Source organism: Asterias rubens, chromosome 10 (genome assembly GCF_902459465.1).
Source record: "Asterias rubens chromosome 10, eAstRub1.3, whole genome shotgun sequence".
Classification (NCBI taxonomy): domain Eukaryota; kingdom Metazoa; phylum Echinodermata; class Asteroidea; order Forcipulatida; family Asteriidae; genus Asterias; species Asterias rubens.
In genome coordinates this window covers 5,581,782-5,595,383 of record NC_047071.1, presented here as the reverse complement: position 1 = coordinate 5,595,383, position 13,602 = coordinate 5,581,782, and the positions used below count along the sequence as shown (strand labels likewise).

At 38.7% G+C, this 13,602-nt stretch overlaps 1 protein-coding gene across 3 annotated transcripts in view; it reads right to left on the bottom strand.

Moving 5' to 3' along the window:
* Nucleotides 1-12,394, bottom strand: part of LOC117295425 (DNA-directed primase/polymerase protein-like) — a 43,712-nt gene extending 31,318 nt beyond the window's left edge. For all 3 annotated transcript variants that reach the window (XM_033778077.1, XM_033778076.1, XM_033778075.1), the window contains exons 1-4: nt 12,207-12,394; nt 9,408-9,500; nt 5,910-5,988; nt 2,956-3,210 (exon numbers count right to left, since the gene is read on the bottom strand). In XM_033778077.1, coding sequence (XP_033633968.1) covers nt 2,956-3,210; nt 5,910-5,988; nt 9,408-9,500; nt 12,207-12,259 — 480 coding nt within the window. In that variant the 5' untranslated portion in view covers nt 12,260-12,394. The remainder of the gene's footprint in view (nt 1-2,955; nt 3,211-5,909; nt 5,989-9,407; nt 9,501-12,206) is intronic.
* Nucleotides 12,395-13,602: the final 1,208 nt, after the last annotated feature.

Below are 13,602 nucleotides of genomic sequence, written 5' to 3'. Positions count from 1 at the left end.
GGGCCCGCTTCAGGGCCCTGGGAGCTCTGGGTACTTTAGAAGCTCTGTGGTGGTCTCTGATGCATTTCTGACACCTATTTTTCCAGGTAGAAGTGAGCTACTTTTGTGTGATTTTTCCTTCTTTCTTTTTTTTATAATAGGTTTAAGGGAAAATAAGGAATGTAAAGCTCAAACAATTTTGGGTTCGCCTGCGATTTTGTTACAATTCCGGAAAAAGAAAGGGGGAAAAAATAATAGTAATAATATTTTTTTTTTTTTTTGACGATCTTATCCCTTATTTCTGCCCTTGAAAATGCTTTTTTTCTCACCAAAAACCATTTTTATAGGTTCTTGATTTGAAATTCGGTTGTGTAAAAGAAATTCTTTTGCAATTAAATGTTTGTGATTTTAACGATCCGTCGGCGACGCACATTTTAAAATATATATAGGCCTATATATTTGGCGAGAGCGATGTGTTTTTGTGAAAGAGGTTGTTATTCAGCATAGGGTATAACTGGAACGAGGTTGAGATTAGACCCCAACATAGAAATAGAACCAATGAAGAAAGCACGTCGTCCGGAATTACAGTGTGTTCGCTGGTTGTGAGGCAATAGCAGGTACCAGTTTACCATGGCCTGCCGGCGATCTCAGATTCGTGCCGCGCCGCTCATTGGTTCGTGTGCAAACCTGCACGTACACAGTACACAGTACACATGGTGCAAACACGTGCATTGTTTTTTCAGTAGACTTTCAAAAGTCTCCACACGTGTTATCTTTGCTGCACCAGCAAACGCATTACACGCAAACATTATTGAACCGTACCACTATAAACGAAGCAAGGAATGAGGCAAGTTTATACATCTGTCGCTGCTGCTGCATGCATGCGCGATGCCAGGAAGACAACAAGCCGTAAATTGGGCCAGCTGCTGGACGGCAATTTATTGTTTAGGTGCCGGTATTTCATGAACGACGTGTGGGGATCCGCGATAATAACAATTACAAAGATAAACTTACATTGTCTGACTAGAGAAGAGGGATTTGAGAAATCCAAATGTATACCCCCAAAAACCTACCCCCCGAATTTTATAGCAAATTCACATCGAACTCGGAGACCACAATTTTGAAAGGAAAAAAAAAACGGAATTCCGGTTTAAACCGGAAGATTCTCATGCCTGCCTACTGCCAGAGCAGCGTATTGTATTCAACATCATGGAAGAAAACCTTAGTAGTCACGGCGGCGGTGATTTCTTATTAATTTAGCATCGTTTTTCTTGCGGGAAAATTGATAATGTGAATGGTTTCAAGTTAAAAATCGATATTTTTGTATCAAGTATAAATGTTGCAAAATATGCTTCGCAAATTGGATCGCAACATTTGCGATGCACTTTTTAGAATTGCATAGCAAATCATCAAAATTGCATCGCAAATTGCGATGTGATACAGGAGAAATCGTTCCCTGACTTATGAAGTGCGCGATTATCACATGTGCTGGATGGTCGGCTGGCACACCCAATCCATGGTGTAATTGTTGGTGCAGCATGTCCGCTTCCAGGACGATGGTATTCGTGAGTAGAAAATGTATTGTTCTTGGAGAGCACAGCTAGTCCAGGTCCAAGCCGCTGATATTCATGACCTGAAAATGCAACTTGTTTATTCATGAGACTTGGCATGGATAGCTCATTAACTTCGCCGCGCTTCAAAGCACATGACCGTTCTTCCGCGGACTGTCCGAGGTCCTTGGCAACAGTGGTATTTGCTGTCCAGTCCGCGGACTCTCCGCGGCGGACACTCGGGAGGTTTTGACAAGGCGCCTTACTCGTCACCAGGAAAGGTTTTATGTCAATAATTATTTTGAGATTACCAATAGTGTGCACTGCCTTTAAATGGAAATCACAAGTTGAGGAAAGTAACTACATATAAATGCACATTTCTTGTTTGTGCTTCAACTTGCCCCCTAAACTTGATAACATTTTCACACGCTATGAGTATTAAAACACAACCTGTAAATTTGTTTGTTTACATTGTAATCCTGTATACCTTTAATTGTTTGTTTACATTGTATTCATGTTTACCTTTGTTTGTTTACATTGTATTCATGTTTACCTTTGTTTGTTTACATTGTATTCATGTTTACCTTTGTTTGTTTACATTGTATTCATGTTTACCTTTGTTTGTTTACATTGTATTCATGTTTACCTTTGTTTGTTTGTTTACATTGAATTCATGTTTACCATTGTTTGTTTACATTGTATTCATGTTTACCTTTGTTTGTTTACATTGTATTCATGTTTACCTTTGTTGGTTTACATTGTATTCATGTTTACCTTTGTTTGTTTACATTGTATTCATGTTTACCTTTGTTTGTTTACATTGTATTCATGTTTACCTTTGTTTGTTTGTTTACATTGTATTCATGTTTACCTTTGTTTGTTTGTTTACATTGTATTCATGTTTACCTTTGTTGGTTGAGATTGTATTCATGTTTACCTTTGTTGGTTTGTTTACATTGTATTCATGTTTACCTTTGTTGGTTTACATTGTATTCTTGTTTACCTTTGTTTGTTTACATTGTATTCATGTTTACCTTTGTTTGTTTACATTGTATTCATGTTTACCATTGTTTGTTTACATTGTATTCATGTTTACCTTTGTTTGTTTACATTGTATTCATGTTTACCTTTGTTTGTTTGTTTACATTGTATTCATGTTTACCTTTGTTCGTTTGTTTACATTGTATTCATGTTTACCTTTGTTAGTTTGTTTACATTGTATCCATGTTTACCTTTGTTGGTTTACATTGTATTCATGTTTACCTTTGTTTGTTTACATTGTGTTCATGTTTACCTTTGTTTGTTTGTTTACATTGTATTCATGTTTACCTTTGTTTGTTTACATTGTATTCATGTTTACCTTTGTTTGTTTGTTTACATTGTATTCATGTTTACCATTGTTTGTTTACATTGTGTTCATATTCACCTTAATGAAGCTCTGAACCATTTCAACCCCATTGCATTCTGGATTCAGGGATTTACTGAATTCAAGATCAAAGTAGAGTTTGCATGTGGATCCTTCGGGGATGAGCTCATAAAAGCTAGCATGTTTATCATGAGCTGCAAGGTGATAAACGGTATGCCAAAGCTGCAGGTAGTTAGTGATGACATACTTGCGCTGGCCTCTTCCTTCGCATTCAGCGTTTACATTGTCCACTTCAAAGGCAAATACATGGACATCCTACAAAAAAGTATCAAAGACAAAGCATTATTATTAACGAGAATGTACATGTTTGGTAATCAGTCTTTAAAGACAGTGGACACTATTGGTAATTGTCAAAGACTAGTCTTCTCACTTGGTGTATCTCAACATATGCATAAAATAACAAACCTGTGAAAATTTGAACTCAATCGGACGTCGAAGTTGCGAGATAATAATAATAAAAAAAACACCCTTGTCACACGAAGTTGTGTGCTTTTTGATGCTTGATTTCGAGACCTCAAATTCTAAACTTGAGGATTGAAATCAAATACGTGAAATGCTTCTTTCTCAAAAACTATGGCACTTCAGAGGGAGCTGTTTCTCACAATGTTTTGTACCACCAACCTCTCCCCATTACTCGTAATCAAGAAAGGTTTTATGACGATAATTATTTTGAGTAATTACCAATAGTGTCCACTGCCTTTAAACTAATGGAATTAAAAACTTATTTTGTTAGAAGTACAGCAGCTTTCGATAGAACAAAGTATTTTAGACTATTTTCAATTCAAAGTATTTCTGGATAAAGACTACTGGTAATTGTCAAAGACCAGTCTTCTCACTTTGCGTTAAGCTTGGGCGATATTGCTTTTATTATTCCACGATGCATCGTCAAAAAAAGATCGCGATATTCGACTATATCGTGATTCATATCTGCACGCTAAAATTCTCACAACTTATGTTGCCAAATTTTAAAACCCTGTAAACAAAAACAAATCGAGGTATAAATCTGTTGGGTGTACTGTCTATCCATGGTGCAAACCTGGGCCTTTCAATTACACACACATACTGACATAAAGTGTCTTTTGAAGTGTCTACTACGCATGACTGTTCTTACATCTGTACATAAGTGCATATTTTGCTAGATCCCGCCCATTCCATTCTAGCTAACCCCTAACCAGTAAGCATCCATAATGCACATGTGGTGACTTCTGATGGGTTGTGGTTTGTTATGATCCCAATGTGGTTTTCATTTCGCATTGCTGGCTCCAAACATAGGGGAAAATATTATACAATTGGGGTATTGCTTCTGTAGTGTCTGTGTGAGACCAACTGGGCGCTACAGACTTTGATGTAGTTTTTTTCAAAGAAACCCTGTAATTTCGGGATCAATTGGAAATCTTGCGGTTGGTTCTGGGACTTTATATTTTTTGAAACAGCCTTTAGTGGTTGCAAGATGTGGCAATTTGGGAATACATCTTGATACTTCATCAAAACCATGATTTGCCGATAATTCGATTAACAAAAAATCTTGAGGACATGGTAATCATTGAAGAAATGGTATCACGATTTTCGATAATATTGTATCGAGATGTCGCCCAAGCTTACTTTGCGTATCGCAACATATGCTAAACAACATAAGAACAAACCTGTGAAAATTTGAGCTCAATCGGTCGTCGAAGTTGCGGTATAATGATGAAAGAAAAAAAAACCTTGGTACACAAAGGTGTGTGCTCTCAGATGCTTGATTTCGAGACGGTCTCTAAAATCAAGTTCGTGGAAAATTAGTTTTCTCGAACACTATGACACTTCAGAAGGAGCCGTTTCTCACAATGTTTTATACTATCAACCTCACCCATTACTCATTACCAAGTAAGGTTTTGTGCTAATTTAACTTTTGAGTAATTACCAATAGTGTCCACTGCCTTCTTTTCAAATTTGATTTTGAGACCTTAGAATTAGAACTTGAGGTCTCGAAATCAAGCATCTGAAAGCACACAACTTTGTGTGACAAGGGTGTTTTTTCTTTCATAGTTATCTTGCAATTTGGATGACCAATATTGAGCTCAAATTTTGACAGGTTTGTTATTTCTTTTTGCACCTATATGTTGAGATACACCAAGTGAGTAAACTGTTCCCTCTGACAATTACCAATAGTGTCAAGTGTGTTTAAATGGAAAACATATAATCTGTTTTTATCCCCCAAAATTTGAATCTGAAAAAAGGTTTCTTAATTACCGATTATTCCTCTTGAATAGACATAATAAAACCACTCAAGATTTTAGGGCGATACATGTATCTCAAAAACTAGGTTACGGTTAAAGGCAGTGGACACTATTGGTAATTACTCAAAATAATTATTAGCATAAAACCTTCCTTGGTGACGAGTAACGGGGAGAGGTTGATGGTACATGTATAAAACATTGTGAGAAACGGCTCCCTCTGAAGTGCCATAGTTTTCGAGAAAGAAGTAATTTTCCACTAATTTGATTTTGAGACCTCAAATTTAGAACTTGAGGTCTCGAAATCAACCATCTAAACGCACACAACAACTTCGTGTAACAAAGGTGTTTTTTCTTTCATTATTTTCTCGCAAGTTCGATGACCGATTGAGCTCAAATTTTCACAGGTTTGTTATTTCATGCATATGTTGAGATACACCAACTGTGAAGGCTAGTCTTTGACAATTACCAATAGGCCTAGTGTCCACTGCCTTTAAACTCCAACCTACTACACTTGCATGTCCTACCCCAAAATTAATTCTGATATGATTATGTCTGCGTCTGTGGCGACATAAAAAATTCAAAGGCCTTAAATTTATCAGGCTTCTGAGTCCAATTTGCATTTCTGTGAAAGCTACGTGACAACTTCTTGCAGTGTTCCTGCACAAAGCACACATATTGTATCTTGAGTTAAGGTACACATACATGACATAGTCATAATGAAAAGGTTTGACTTACCTCTGGATGTACAGCAGCAACATCAAATGCTTGCTTCTGTCTGTATACTGTATGCCAGAATGGTGAAGGATCAAGTAGACTAAATAGGAACAAACCATACATGTACATTAATATATTATTGACTGGCAACGAGGTAACTAGTATACGTCTATTCCCACGAGGGACTTTGAGTGACCAGAAGAGCGACCTATTTCCCGAGGCCGAGGGAAATAGGCCCCCTCTTCTGGTCACTCACAGGCCCGAGGGGAATAGACGTACACTAGTTACCGAATTATGCCAGTCAAATGTGTTTTATAACTCAACTCGATCTTAAATGTCAAATAAGAACAGAATAAGGAGTTTTGTAGTTGTTGTTCACGGTTCAAGTCAAGAGAGGGCGCTGTTACCGCGGGCACTATTTTCAAAGACTAATGCCCGCTCTGGTACTATTCCCGCAAAACACACGCGCGCAATCACTAGCCTATATTAGTTCATCCCACGTGACCGTGTTTCATAATCTTTTATGCTCTTTGGGTTTTTTTGGCTTTTGTTTGCAGCTATTTTTAATGTGTACAGCGCCTTGGGGTTCAGTCATGGATGTAAGGCGCTTTATAAGCGTTGTTTATTATTATTATTATTATTATTATTATTATTGCAAAAAATATTTAATGGCCTGACGTTTCGACCCTAGCAGAGTCTTTCTCGAAGGCTAAATGACAACACAACAAACATGAACAGGTAACTAAGTGAAACATAAGCAGTGAAGTGGAAATACATGAATGGGGTTAGAAAGCATACATAAAAAAGCAGGGGGTAAACAATGAATAGGGGGACAAAAAAGGGGGGGGGGTGAAGGGAAGGGGCTGGCTTGACCACAAGCAAGAATATGGAAACACAAAGGACAACATCGAGGGTGGTGAGGTTGGGTAAAAAGTAATTTATATTAGTGAATGAGGCTCAGGCTAAAAGGCTATGGGGAAAAAAGGAGACGGCAAAACAAAAGGTTTATTAGTCGTTTCCTTCTTGGATGTTCAGACCATGGGGTTGAATGGTCTGGAGGCGTCTAATCCAGAGTTTCTCCCTACTCAAACGCACAGTCTCTCTGTGGTTGCCTAGTGCCTCTATGCCCTGTAAGATCATGTCAGAAATGGAGTGATTAGGAAGATTGAAGTGATGACCTACAGGTGTATCTAGCTTTTGGGTCTTGACTGTAGATCTGTGGCCGTAGAAACGCCTCTTGAGTGTAGTTCTTGTTTCACCTATATATTGAACACCACAGACTCTGCAAGATATGAGATAAATGAGATTAGTGGTGGTGCAGGTGACATGACCCCTTGTCTTATGGGTGGTACCGCCGGTGTTACTGGTGAAGGAGTCCGATTCCCTGATGTGTTGTCTACAGACGATGCATTTGGAGATGTTGGAACACCTAAAAGTTCCCTGTGGTAGAGGGGGATTAACATCATCATTAATGGGAGGGACTTCTGCTCGGACAATGAGATCCCTGAGACTTGGTGGGCGTCTGTAGGCAACTATGGGTTCTTCCTGCACAGCACGTTGAAGTCGATCTGATGTGTGAAGAATATGATGGTTAGAACTGGTTATTTTACGAATGGGAGGAAGTGAGGGGTGGAAAGTGACAACAATCAGCAGAGGTGGGGCATAGACTCCTGTCAGCTTGCTCTAAGCTCAATTTTATAGCAAGAACTAAATTATCACTGCATAAGAACATTATAAGAACCAACTATGAAAATAGTGGGGGGGGGGGGTTTTATATCAAAAAGTACTTAGGCCAAATAACAAAAAATACCAGTTGATCGTTCAGATTTTTCAAAAAAGAGGAGGATGAGGGCCTTACTATTTACTATTTTTTTTTCAAGATGGCCGCTAAGTATTTCAAATCAAACAGGCCACCAATTCTTCAGTTTGAATCAACCGCAAACTTATACCTTTAGTTGCATGAGGACCTGTGTTAACACTAACAGGGTCGGATAACACTAAAAAGATTTGCTGGTAGGCATTCACTAATATTGTTTTATGAAACAGACGGTTACAAGTGTTCGAGAGCATCACGTTAGATTCGGGAAAAGCTCCTGGGCCAGTCCTTTTGAAAAGATGGATTTTTTGTATTTTACAAAATCAAAAAATAGTAAATAGTAAAAAAAAAAAGATGCGGCCCCCAAAAAGGATGCGGGCGGGGACGATCAACTGGTATTTTTTTTTATTCGGCCTTAGATGTTTAGTTGCTTAATTTGAAAAGTCTCTCCAGAGCACCAAAATAAAAACATGGCTTGAAGTGATTACCAGGGAAAACCAGGGAATCTGATCCAATTGGATAATTGTGTGAAGTCTAGAGCAAAGGTCAGCATCGTGAAATTTCAGCCAGCATTCAAAATTGGCATGTACATGGATGCACACGTATGTTAACCCTGACTAATAACTGATTGGCAGAGTATAGCACGCACATAATTTGTACATGGTTTATTAAGGCCCAATCAGATATCAGGGCGACTGTCTGGTTGTTTGGTGATATGAAGGATCGGTGGTAAGACATTCTCTTCTAGCAATTGTTTACCATTGGACTTTTTTTTTAAACAGAACTAAGGAAAGTACCGAGTTTGCAAGTGCTTTTAAAATACAAATCAGAGTTTGGGTAAAGATTGTTGAACAAGTTTGTTATAGGCCCCTATAAGGTTATATTCAGTTTCAGACATTAGGATTTTCACCATAGATGATGTAAGTTTCAGGTAATGGAACTGATACATGATACCGGGTACAGACAGTCGCATTCAGGTTATATTTCTTCATGTGAAATAAATTATATTCATAAATACCTCAGACAGTTTCGCTATTCCTATTGGTGGAGAGCGTGTCACGTGGGTGTGAATAAACCTTTATTTATGACCAGTAAAAAGTGTTGAAAACATGGGCGTGACACGCAAGCTTTCACCTGTGCTTATAAAACAGTTTCTTCATCCTTATTGGTCGAGAGCAACGGCTGAAACAGTTGTGCCACATCACACAATACGCGCAACGTGCACAGCATTCCCTTATAAGGAGTTGTTTACTCAAAGGGCCTAACCATTTCATAGCTGGAGGGGTGTTGTATTGAAAGAAATCATTGAACAATTATAATTTTTGCATTTATTCTACTTTTTGACAAACAAGTGTTTTTATTTTTTTATTTCTAGAAAAGGTATATATATATGAATGGGAGTCAAAGTGTGTTGTATCGGTTTTCAACTATTGGTTAAAACCCGCCCAGGCCCGGTTCTTGATAATTTATCTCGACTTTCGTAAAATTATTGTAAAATTATCAAGAACCAGGCCTAGTTGGGATTAAACCACTAGTTGAAAACCTCTTCACCACACAATGATCCCCTTTTTAAATTTTCAAAAAAAAAAAGTGACAGCTGAAGTAGTAATGAATTATAACATACATCCTCGACAAAATTAGCCGGCATCCCCTGGCTACAACCTTGCCATGTTCAACCCATCTCTGACTATTTCATTACTCACTGTGGCCTGTATGGCGGGATTAATGGAAAGTTCTTATACCACTCTTCAATTGCTTCCAACTTCTTCAGTTTCTCGGTCCAACGCTTCCTCTCCCTGAAATAAAATCAAACCTCAATAAATAGTACCTCAAAGATGAAATAGCTCTAGAGCCCTTTCAAACAGCCAAAATGTAGCCAGGGTCCCTTGCTATAAAATTTACGAGCGTGGATTGTTTATTTGTTATCACCATGCATGACTGATTTTGTGAGCTTTCCCACTGCAAAGTTAAAAAACTATTAACAACCCTTGTGCAACGTGAGAGTGATATGACAATTGGTTATCCTGATCACCTTAGGCGCGCGGTCCATTTAGGGCCGGTTCGGCAATCATCCACGATTGTCAAACGATTACAGTAGCAAACGATTCAGCAGCGGTTGTGAGACGATTGGGGGATAGGTTCTTCAAACGCTTCAGTGCGCTGAGCTTGTCTAGTCGTCCGGAGTCCGAACAAAGGGGCTATAATCGGATTAATGTCCATTGTGTTGGGATTATAGTTTTGACTGTTCGGTTGTGGACTATGAATATGAATTTAAAAACTAAAATGTTCTAACGCGTTATTTTTGCGCTTTGTTTTTTCCATTTCTAAAATGCTCGTCAAAAGATACCACACATACTTTTTTTAATCGTGAAAAACGATGAAGTATAACCTCACATTCTACTTTACCTCTTTTTGTCATGTATTTGCTTAGCCTAGCGCTGGCAACGTCAATGTACCTCACACGGGTACATCATGTACATGTATACTCGATTTGAGCGTTCGAGACGAACTCAATTTTTGGTTGGTTGTGACCAACTAAGAATGTTTCCCAACTAATGTGTATCTTTTTAATAAACGTATGACCAGGTTGTTGAATTTGGGTGTGATCTGCAAATAGGATTGTAATCAGTACGTCCTCGTCAGAAGGTTTAATTTTGAATTATTTTAATTTTAAACATACTGTTGGCATTGAAGAAGAAAAACCATTGCATTAATAAAAAGACTGCAATAAAAAATACCTAATGTATGTGTGTGTACTTATTTGTTTTACGCTTAATTGGAATAAATTAACAGATCTTATTATCAGAACATTTTGTTTATACCCTTCCCGTTTGTAAGTTTAAGATAAAACGCTCTATGTTTAAGGTTGATCAGACAAGGTTGATCAGACAATCTCGTGCTTTAATATAAATTTGTTTCCTGGAAAAGTATGAATAAATTTGGAGTCCGATTTTGGTGAAAATCTGAAACATAAATATTACAAATCTGTGAAATTATAAATGAACAGTTGAATCACTTTTTATTACAAAGACGCATCATGTTAAATCTCTTTTTTGAATGTGTTAAAAGCCGTGTTTTGCCCCCAAAAATATGTTCACTCATGATGCTAAGAAAAAGCTACTACCTGGACGTACACACACCTAGCCAAAACCAAACCATTGTTACCAGTACTCCTGGCCGTGGAGGATTAGTTGGGATTAGCGAGGGATTAGCGGTGGAAGTGTCAGTGATAGCCTGGTGTAGGCGAACTCTTTTGTTAGTTGTAAACCACAGTCAAGTGCCAACTCTTTTGTGTTTCACCTCAGTAAGTCTTTCTATAATCTCTGGAAACGATTGCGTCCCGAAACTCAGCCGATTGACCCTCTGTAAAATAATCGTTTGCGGCAATCGTGGATGATTGCCGAACCGGCCCTAAATGGACCGCGCGCCTTAGTTGGACAAGATAGCACCCACAATAGCATGCGCTGTATGGGCATTTTCACCTAGGACCTTGTTCAATAAACAAGGGTTCCTTTCACACGATGATGTAGCCCACGTCCTTGGTCAAAACTTACGCTAGTGTAAGATGTTGTCGTAGGTCTGGACCTCCCGACAAAATGTAGCAATGTTGGACAAGGGACCCTTGCTAAATTGCTCTCGTGTGAAAGGGGCTAAAGATGACATCTGAATGGTTGAAACCTGATGATTAAAAGGGGTGAGTTATAAAACTGATTCAAACTACAGTGTGAGCAAATCTGTGCTATATAAGCCTACCTAGGCAAGCATTGGCAAGTACTGAAATTCATAACCTTAGGCCTACTACATGTGTGTACTACAGTTGTGCTTCAATTAGTTGTGACTTTGACACTAGTTTTGCACATATTTCCAAAACCAAAGATTGTGGATGGCCGCCGATGCCAATGGTAAAATTCAGGTTGAAATGCATTGCAATGGACGCGATGCACTGTGCAACAATATTAGAGCAGACAATGATAGTAAGATAACTTTCAATAAACAGCTCAACGGAAGAAAACATAAAATCTGATATTTTATGGAGATTGCACTGTCTAATTCTTATCAACTTTTGATATGATGAAAAGGGGAACATCTCAAAACTTGACCAGCTTTTACTTCACAACTCTTGGTTTTATGTGGAAATTATGACACAAAATGTCAACTTTCCCATGCCACCAGTGTAGTATCATTGAGTCTAATTTATTCCTCCATGATTGGTAGTATCTTGACTGCCAGAAAACTCAAAGAATGTATAAGGTCACACTTTATTGTGAACACGGTTCACATGGTCTTTAGTAAGCACACAAACCCTACCGCACCCCCTCCATCATGCACAACAGTAAAAAGACAACACACACCGTGCCCGTTAGCCCTGCCTGGTGGGACGTCAGTCAGTGCCAAAACGGAGGAGTCCAACCTGGGTTACGTGCCCGTTTGTGTGGCTATAATATAACGACCATCCATATTCAACAGGTCTTCTGAAAAGTATACAATGATATTGAACTTACCGTTCCTGAGGAGGAGGTGGCTGAAAGGAAACCCTGAAGTTTTGCTCCGACATTTCAAAGTGACATGGTTTACTCTGGTTTGGTTTTCGCGCGAAGCGAATGTTGTGTCTTTGGTGGATGCCATGCAGGAAGTGGCCACGAGTCTAAGGCCGTGTCCGAAACGGCAACTTCGGCTACAGCTACGGCTAGATCGCGCGCATCTGCCTATTCTTCAACACTGGTAGACGCGCTGATCTAGACGTAGCTGTAGCCGAAGTCGTCGTTTCGGACACGGCCTTAAAGTGGCTTCTCTGCTGAGTCAGGTGAGGGCGGTATATAGCTTCCTGGGTGACCATGCCGTCCATAGACGATGCCGTGTCCCACACAAAACTCCAAAGTAGTGACAATTCACCCAACAAATGAAAGTCTCTACGCCTCCTGAAAACCCATCAAATGTATTTTATCACTTTACGTCAGATTTCTTTCAATTTGTGGCAGGTCAGCCGTTTGGATTTTTGGTAATTACCCCAAACGAATTATTTTTTTTTCTTTCTAAAACCGGTTTGCTTTCTTTTTAGGACAAACGTTAAAGCCTACATTTATTACAATGTAAGAACGTAAGAACAAAATCTCGTCAATCAACCAAACTTAGCTATTAATAGTGGTTGGTCAAGGCACTGATCACTCGAGTGAGAGTTCGTTTTTGGCGCGCTTACAGGTTGTTTTTTGAGTACGCGGGAAACAGAAGTGAGGGAATTGATAGATCCAGTATTTCACAATGAAATAAATTTAAAAAAATATCTTTAAAATAATCGAAGTGGGAATGCTTTTCAAACAATGAGTAACAAAGTGGTTGTCAGATACGGATTTTAAACTCACGTACCGTATCGCACCCGCCGGCAAACCCATTTACTGGTAAAGACAGTGTAACTTTTTTATAACAGATAAAGATCTTTATCTGTCAAGACAAGAATACCAGGCGTTTATAGTTAATACCCCATCCCCCTGGAGAAGAGTTTGTTCTTATCTGTTTTGATCGCTTGGGAAGTTTAGTCCAGCCGGCTCAGGTCGGCAGACCGCAAATTGTTTTTGTACATCAAAAATTGATGGAAACCTCTCAAGGACATTTTTAAGGATTCCCTTTTATAATCGATTTAGACAAAGGCATTCCCAATTGAAAAGAACTACGTGGCAATTTAAGTTACAATTAAGAATTCAGCGACATCTTAATAGGAAATTTGTGTTTATATTCTGTCTCTGCATGAGGGTATGGGGCCCGCTTCGGGGGCCCGGAAAAATTGTGCATTCTAGATGCTCTGTGGTGCAAGACCAATTCGATGCATTATTAGAATGTGAACGAAATATAAATAATATGCTTTTTAATATGACTCATTTAAGACTGCTCTCAAAACTTAGT